Source organism: Numida meleagris, chromosome 3, assembly GCF_002078875.1.
Source record: "Numida meleagris isolate 19003 breed g44 Domestic line chromosome 3, NumMel1.0, whole genome shotgun sequence".
Lineage (NCBI taxonomy): Eukaryota > Metazoa > Chordata > Aves > Galliformes > Numididae > Numida > Numida meleagris.
The window spans coordinates 17,615,901-17,625,138 of record NC_034411.1 but is presented as its reverse complement, the minus strand read 5'-3'; the positions used below and the strand labels follow the sequence as shown (position 1 = coordinate 17,625,138).

The following is a 9,238-nucleotide window of genomic DNA, read 5'->3' as shown; positions in this document are numbered from 1 at the left end:
ATGACCGACCTCCTGATTTGCTTTGAAGAAGGTGGGCTACAGGAGGACAGAGGCAATGCCACTGCTGCTCCCTTACCTGTTTTGACACAGTAGACTTGGTAGGAGGGGAACCACTCTCCATACTGGCAGGTGATGTATTTGTAGTCGTTGGTGAGGGTGTAGCCGGGGTCACAGTAGAACTCCACCACTGTCCCGTGGTTGTAGCGCTCGCAAGGCCGCGGGTGGCAGATGTAGTCTCCATGGCTCACCATTGGAGGTAGCGGGCAAACTTGGGCAAACAAATAGAGAGAAGAGGAGAAAGAAGTTAACCACAGCAACTGACCAGTGTGCCTCAAAACCCACTCCATGCTCCCTGCCCTGTGGGTGGGTACATCTGCGTGGCAGCAATGGATGGATGCACACACATCCTGCAGCAGCATGGGAGCTTTTGGCTTACACTTACACCAGAAAGCTCTGCTGTCTGTTTGCTTAAAGACATTAAAGATGGTGAAGCCCTCCAGCCTCTGGGTGAGAGGAGGAAGAGAGAAAGGGCCATGCATGCCTGTAGAATGGCTACAAGGGGATGGAGGGGGGCCGTCAGAATAAAGACAACCCCTTTCCTTTGAATCATCCCAAATTCAACTGTAAGATCTTACTTATTTTTTTTCCATTAGCACAATTGACTGATTGCACACACTAATTACATTCTGAAATATTCACTTTTATAAATAAATTTGCCATCAGCAGTGCTGGAAGAGATGCACGGCACACGACACTGTTGAAGCAATTACAGTTGTGCCGGTGCAATTTTATTTCACTGGACTAAGACTGCACCAGCGCTGTTTGTGCTTTGTTATCTCTGAGCGGCCCCAGTGATTCAAGTGGGATTGCTGCTGCGGTGAGGCACTGAATAGTACAGAGGCTAAGCCTGTGTTAATTAAGTACAGTGGTGTACAGGAGGTTATGTAAATAAGACCGAATTACAACATAAACATGTGAACTTTTATTGTAGATCCCGAAACAGGAAGAAATGCCCTCTCACATTGCTGGGAGATTAATTCAACAGAGCTGAAGGAGCAGTCTCTAGGATGCAGCGGCTGTAAAGCAGCTTGCAGGCAGTGCTTTTATAAGAGAGGAAACTTATTTACTGAAAAAATAGTAGCTGATTATTATTTCCTTATGTATTGTTCCTAACACAAAGGAAAATAGGTGTAATGATGTCTAAAATGGCCACACGCTGATCGGAGAGGGCTTAATTCAGCTAACCAGATTGTTTTATTTCCCTTGGGAGGCAGTAACGAATGGGATCGGGGCCCCATCTGCAGGCTGCCCACCCCTCTGCCTCGTGCCTCCCTCACACAGCCCAGCCCTACTGCGTTGATTTCAAGAATGAAAATGCCATATCTCTGAAGAAGAATCTACCCAGAAATTACAATGCAGCTGCTTCTCTCCACGAGCCTTGTTACATGAATAATGTATTTCATAAAAAAATACACAAGATATTAAATGAATCTTCAAGAGAAGCTGATTACAATGTGCAGCCGTGTCTGTTCCCCATCCCCTGGAGACGTGGTTTTGTTTGCATTTTCACTGGCAAGGCTCAGTAATAACTTGAAATCAGAGCAAGTAATTCACATAAAAATTCACATCCCCCATAGTCTGCATACTTTCCAAAGTCTCCAGGTCCACGAGAAATAGGAGGGGTTTACTGAGAGGTCAACTCAAGACTGAAAATAATTTTCTTAAGAATAGGGCAAAGGTGTATGTCTGAAATAGTAGAAAAGCACCTTTGTCCGTATCAGTGATTATTCCTCTATCACAAAGAAAACAATATCAGTGAAAGCAACAATTTTGGCCTACCATGAGGAAACCTCGTATATTTTTTAATATCTACATTTACAGCATGAGGACAAAGACAGCAATTTAAACTTCTTTGCAACTGAGTTTTGGCAAACTACGACAGGCGGCAGGAGACGTGTGGATGCACACAACCCTCTGAGCTACAGGGAAAGTAGAGCACGTCTTATCACAGGGGGCAACCGCTCTGGTAAACAAATTCCTGCTCTCCAGCCATGCACCTGCTGCCTTTCCTGACACACCAAACCCCGAACCTCTTAATGTCATTAAGGGCCAAAGCAGCCTTCTGAATTAAAAAAATAAGAATAAAATCCTCAGTGCTGGCCTCCCAGCTCAGGAATGACATATTTTCCAGTCAGATTAAAAACAATGCACTGTGGGTACAGCCCATATGTGGAGCTGTCAGTCTGTTTACAAATGGAGACGTGCTTTAGAAAACCTGAGAATAAAAGCATCACTCTTAGCGTAGGATATGTCCCCAGTGCTAAAAACAGGTGCCACCCCTCCCACTGACACCCTCCCCGTTTCAAGGGAAACGATCATGTACTGGCGCTGCCCAAAAATGTCTGTAAACATTTAAGTGCTGTACTATGTTTGTTGTGAGTTGGAGTAAGGTTATAAATGGTTGCACATCCCAACAGCTCTTGCGTTAAACACTCTTACAATAGTGGCTGCAAAGGAATGGGCTTCAAAAAATCATAGCATAGAATCATTACGGTTGGGAAAGACCACTAAGATCATCTAGTCCAACCAATGAAGGATTTAAGCTCAGTGGAAGCAAGGCTTCGTTCTGACAGCTAGGATGTTAGGATCTGGGTTTGTCAGTCACATGAGTTCTCCCTCATCACCTCCTGTGAATGTTATGTTCATCCAGTCTAAGGAACCCTCCAGCACTTGCATAGGCAAACCAGCCCCCACATGCATTTGCGAGCAGGGTGATTAATGATCAGCAACACTCAGGTTCAGAGCCTCTTTTTCCAAATGAAATCAAACCAGATGAGTTACATCACCAGCAACCAAAGATAAGCTCATTTCCGGTTAGTCATACATCCAGTTCCTTTCTCAGCTCTCTCCATTTGCATCATCATCCTGGTCCAAGATCCTTCACACTCAATGGAAGGACACAATGAAGTGCCCTTAGCTCTGATCATAGAAGAGCAAGATTTTGGCCAGACTGGAGGGCTCCTGAGCACTCTTGACTCTCAAAAGACAGGTTTTTTGCGCAGAGCTAATTGTCTTACAGGGCCAGTCCCTCACTGCTGGTATTTACATAGCATCATGCTAAATATCAGTGTATGGTGACACAGATTAAAGTAGTGTGCCAGATCAAATGTGAACTAAAACTCAGGTGGCAAACCTCAGCCCACTGAAGTTTCCTAGGAAAGTTAAAATTCTCAGAATCTCAATGATCATCCCTTGGTTTATTTGACAATTACAGGCCACAGACTTCAGGAAAATGCATAAAATGCATCTTCTGGGCTTTGGATCCTGGATTTCTGAATCAGTCTTTATAGAGTGGCTGGCCACAGGCTGTAAGGGGACTCACAGAGACTTTACAGCAGTATTCTCAGTCAAAATGTGAAATCATTAAGTAAATAGAAAGAACGAATGTGTTTATATCACAAATGAATCCCTACTAGGAAGCTCAGCACTGCTGATGCTCAGGGAAGCTGCAGGGAGGAATTCCTGACTGGATCTGACAGCCAACCCCTTCTGCTCTGAGGAGCAGTTGGAGCTCAGGCCTCTCCAGCTATGGGCTTTCTGCTCTGACCGGTTTTACTGAAAGATTAGCGCTCTGATTAAGAGCTTAAAACCTGGGTTCCAAGCCTTACATTCCAAACACACTCACATACTGCCTTGGAGAAGGGGACCTCCTTCAGGCTTATAGGAGATAGTTATTAACAAAAGACAACAATACGTCCTAGTGCTGATGTCCTGAAGGGAGGAAATATTTGTCGTGTTCTCTGCGAGGGACAGCTCAGCACAAGGCAAGGGTGACTCTGCTTCCCACCCACTGCCTGTGGACACTTACACATCGGAACAATGAATGGAGTTCTCGTTTTTTCTACCTGTTATGGTCAAGAAGCTTTTTAAACTCTGCACAGAGGATGCTGCAGTAAATCTGCACTGCTGACACTGAGACTGTAGGAGGGAGAGAAAATGTTTGGCATTAGCACAGTCTCAATTAACACTGTTGGCACAGAATAAAGGTGTCACATCACTTTTTCAAAGCCAGTGGTAGAGAGATGACAGTGAAGCTGCAGATACTTAAAGTGCTCAAAATCTATTTTTAGCCAATCGGTTCACTGGCATTATGGTTAGTAGTTTAGTTTTTGCTCAGAGTAAGCAGGATGTAAATTATTCAGGTTTTGCCTAGTTTTTGTACAGGAGCCAAACAACAAATGCAACAATGTCTTGAAATACAGGCCAGTGATGTGCTAGGAAAAAGCAAGGAGCCTGTTCTCCAGCTTTGATTTTTTGTGTAGTAGGGATTTTTCTCCTCCAGCCTTTCATGTATGACACCAGTTCCTACACTAGCTAGGTTAACAGAAAAACTCAGCATAAGGCCAGTCGTTTTCTGCTTCACACAGGGACTGACACTGCCAGTGACATTTGCACCAAATCAAAAATAAAGCGTCTTCCAAATGCAGCATGAATCCCTTCTTATTATGCAGAGCGAGAAAAGATTAAGATGAAACTTCATGACAAAGAAGACACTCAGGAGCCCTCAGTCACCACTGCTACTCTCCTGCCTTGCCCACTTCACCTCTGTGTGCCTGGCTGCCTTGTTTGCACTTGAGGTAGATGTATCCCTCTGCAGCGCACAGGGCATCCTCAGCTCCTCATACTTGTTAAGCAAGAACAGGACAAACAGAAAAAACTCTCTATTCTCCCAGAACACAAACTCTTACTTCCCTGGAAAGGACACTGAGTGACCTATATATATTTCTCCCAGGCTGTCTGCCTTCCAGCCCTCTCATCCCCCCATGCAGCCAAAGGGCCAGCTGACAGTCCTGTGCTTGGCCACCAGACGGGAGAATGTGAGGGTGCAGTTGGGAGATGCAATTGCTTCTCACTAACTCACATTTTCATGTCAGAACTGCTAAAATCCATTATTCAGTTCCAGCATATTGAATATGTATAATCAGTTCCATCCCAACCACTGTTTACAGCAGGAGAATGCAGCACTGTACATCCCAGCAGACCCAGTCTCCCATCCTCCCATCTAAGCCTAGCAAGGGTCCTTTTCCCTACAATATGTTTGAACAAGCACATCCTTGTATATGTCAAATTTAATTTCTTTTTTTTTTTTTAAACAGTAACACAGAAGATGAAACCTGTTTGTTTCATACTCAGCCAAGAAGCCTTTCTCATAACTCAATAATTCCTGTCCTGTGAAGGGAGTTAGTGCTCATTATAGCTGTAGTGGAATAAGTATACTGGCGACTGCCAGTATATAAAGTAACTCCTACTAAAACCAATGGTAGACACAACTTAAAGAAGCAAAGATATAAGATGATTGCTTTGAATGCTGAAGTTGCCAGCCAATTTATTTACTTATTCTACAGCAAGAATTATTCAAAACACCTTATTCTTATCCAATAATTTCCAAGTTTTTCTCAGACTCCAAGTACTTAACCTTCACAGTGCCACCTACGTTATTTTCCTCTGAAAAGACAGTTAAGCAACTCCTCCTTGACCATTCAGTAAGTCAATGGCAGCTGAACACTGGTTCTCATGATTCCAGGCTGCTTGCTCTCACCTCTAAACAACAACTTTATACTCACTAAAATAGCAAGGGAAATCTTCCAATGTGAGCACAGTGAGAAGCACTTTTCACCTTCCACAAAGTGTGAAATGAATTGAATAATTAAGTTTTTAACAAAAACCTACTTCTCTGGTCTAGCTCTGACCAACACCATCTTGCTGAAAATCACTACCACTTATACCAGCCGTATGAGCCTGAGACATCGTAAAACTGGTTTCAAGATAGTTTTAATGATAGCTTAACATTAACTGATTCCCAAAAGGAAACAGAAGGTGATGTACAACCACTTGTTGTACACAGAGCTTCTCTGCTCCTTGGACTTACAGATTACGGAGCCCGTTTTGCAGTTCCAGTCAGCCAAGCTCCTGCGAGGATTATCAGACCGACTCTACAGTCACCCTCAGCAATCCTTCCATCCACAGCACACAGCTAGTGAAACACTGACCTTGCTGCCAAAGCCTTCCGTTTCAAATGCATTTCACAATAAGTAAGAGCAGAAACACACTCTGAGTGAGCTGTCACCTATAAATTATATGTTTAAAAGTGCAATTTTTGTTTAAACTACAGAAATTGATTATGAGTTTGTAGCAATGGAGAGCCACAGGTTCTTTTAGCAAGATAACCGCAATTATCTTCAAGGAAATATTTATACTAATTACTCACAGAAACGTGCTTGAAGCATCATGGTCTCATTTACAGCAGATCATTTTAGCTTTCTTCATCACTCAGTTCTAGTTTTGTTTCTTCCCATTCTCAAGACTGGCTGACTTTACGATCAGTAATGGTATTTTTAAGACTTCGAGAAGCAGATACTGAATGCTTGGCCTCATTTCTGAATGTGGAACCAATTGCTTGTGATTATTTTTCTGTAGAATTGATGCCACTAAGGGATCTGATTGCCTGAGTTCCAGCTGCCGTCAGGTACTACGCTCCAGTGACCAACTGTTAACAACTGCTCTCAAAAAGAAACAGAGATAAATATTGAAGCTGGATTCCTGTTAAAGAAATCATCAAAAAGGAAAACTTTGCTTGGGTAGTAGAAAGACCACTCTAGGAAGTCTATTTTTCCCAGGTAAGTGACATTTGCTATGAGCAATGGATATAATAAAGTACACCTGCTGAATATTGACTTGTGATCGGGATGCTTATGGGCTGATTGCATTCATTTAGCTTAGCTGGGGACTGCACAGACACATAACAGGAAGGAATCAGAGAGCTGCAAAAGAATCCAAAGCTTGGGTACGGTAGAGTGTTAATAGGATAAACCTGAACCTGGAAAAGGCTGGAGAAAAAAGTTCAGTGTGCTCAGAAGTAGAATGCAGGTGGAAGAAGGCAACAGTCTTGCTGGGAAGCTTTCTGAGAAACAAAGACAGGTAAAAGCACTCAACAGGAATGTCTGAAGAAGCCAGAGTTCAGTGTGAGCTGGATGAACCAGGGTTTATGTTATTATAACCCTCTTTAATTGCTATTCCTCTTTGTTGGTAGGAAATAATCCCTTGAGCCTGCTTGGTGTTACCTACACCTGTCAGTAGGGACTGATGGTGGAAAGGAATGCCAAATCCATCTGCACCTGATGGGATAGAAGAGATGTACCCCAGGGCCTAGCTGAAGGCTGAGGAAATTGAAATGTATCTTCTGGGGAAAGGAAAACACGAAGCTCCATCCCCCATACAGTGATACTAGGTAGGGGGAAAAAAAAAAGGTAGTGGTACGGGAAAAAGTAGTTGATAATACCTCAAAACCTGCCTACAAAACTGGGAAGATGTGAAAGATTATCAGTTTCTGTTATTTATGTATAGTTACCAAGTGCATGCCTATGCTGTTTGGTGAAATTATCTCAATTTAAGTGATGGTTCTTATCTCTGAAAGTGAATAAACCTACACAGCAGGTAGACCTTCTACTGTACAGAATCTATAGCTACACTTCTCATTGATTGTGGAAAATGTCCTGTGACTGCACTGGGTAGCCAAATTTAATGAACTTGTCCATAAAGCACAGACAAATTTGATTTCAAGCTAGACAATGTAGTGTGATTTTTCTCTTCTGAGGAGCCCTGCCAGATTTAAGTTAAAGATTAATACTATAAAACAGCCCTCAGGGAGAAATTTTGTCTGCTTTCCCCCACCTAATCCTCAGCATATTTAAAGCACTGTGGATAAAATACTACATGCATCCGGACACGGAACCGCAGGGCAGAAATTATGGCTCTATAAAAGAGTTTGGATGTCTGGCTGATTCAGGAAATGCTAAGGAGTTTCTGAAAGGTACACAGGTGACAGAGCAGGTGTAAAACAATGATTTACTTTCACAATCTCGTGCATCAGGCAGAAACAGAAGACATAAAAGAAACAGATTACAAGTTCTTCTGTTTCTTTCTTGAAGAACTATGAACAGTGCAGAATGTATCTACTTCAATCACAGCGAAGATCAAAGATTTCTGCAATGCAAAAGAAGTGCAGTCACTTAGAAACATAATCATATTTATCATCTTCAAACAATGTATTCAACTTGGAGACAGTTCCCTAAATTCTCCATCTCTTTATCCCACTCTCTATGAGAGCTGTAAAATGTCCACTTTTGTCTATCATCCTGTCCTGAGATGTGTTCTGCTTTTCGCTCTACTTTACATTAAAATACACCTGCTGCAATTGAGTGATCTGAAGATTATTAAGCAGTACATCCACAGAACAATATGATTTGTCTGCTGAGTATTTTGTGTCACTATGCTCTCTCTGAATTCAATTCTCCACACCTCTTCAGCTGTGGATAAAGGTCAACAGATGAAAGGCAGAATCCTCCAAGAGCACAAAAATTCAGATATTCCAGAGCAGCTCTTTAACGTGTTCAGCCTCCACATTTGTACAGGGTGGCCAGACACATGTACCATTTCTACAGCTTTGGGTGATGAACAGGTAACTACCACCTATGGTCCAGAAACCCTTAGTATTATTGAAGTACTTTTTTTTTTTTAAAGCAGACTTTCCTTGTAAATTCATCACATCTGTTTCCTGTGACTCAAACATCCCAAGTGCGAAAGACTATCAGCCTATTTTGTTCTTCAGTCATTGGTCTAAAAGGAGTCACCGATTTTAAGGCGTTCCCCAAGTAAAGGAGCTTATGGATGTTGCTGGTTGCTGCTACTTGAGCATTTACTGTTGACTGTCAATTCTGAGAAGCATTTCTCTAGGCACTGAGTACATTCTGAAACTCCACTGCAGTCAAAGCAGTTAAAAACAAGGCTATTATGTGTCTTATGTTAATATTAACTCAGCTAACTTGGATGACCTGTTTTGCAATCTTTACTTTTTTCTCATTCCTGCCTGCATGCTCAATAGTTGTAAGCACAGAACAGGATCAGAGTATATACAACTTTTATTCCTTAATTCTACAGAGTAGAGTAGAGTAGAGTAGAGGAGAAGAGAAGAGAAGAGAAGAGAAGAGAAGAGAAGAGAAGAGAAGAGAAGAGAAGAGAAGAGAAGAGAAGAGAAGAGAAGAGAAGAGAAGNAGAAGAGAAGAGAAGAGAAGAGAAGAGAAGAGAAGAGAAGAGAAGAGAAGAGAAGAGAAGAGAAGAGAATAGTTCAGTTGGAAGGGACATTCAACGATCGTCAAGTCCATCTGCCTGATATTTTCAG

The 9,238-nt window shown here is 42.4% G+C and overlaps 1 protein-coding gene across 1 annotated transcript in view; it reads right to left on the bottom strand.

Annotated features, from left to right (window-relative positions):
• The window catches only part of SUSD4 (sushi domain containing 4), a 43,643-nt gene that overhangs the window by 3,805 nt on the left and 30,600 nt on the right, over window positions 1-9,238 (bottom strand). Inside the window, exon 5 of the mRNA XM_021393266.1 lies at window positions 77-268. Coding sequence (XP_021248941.1) covers window positions 77-268 — 192 coding nt within the window. The remainder of the gene's footprint in view (window positions 1-76; window positions 269-9,238) is intronic.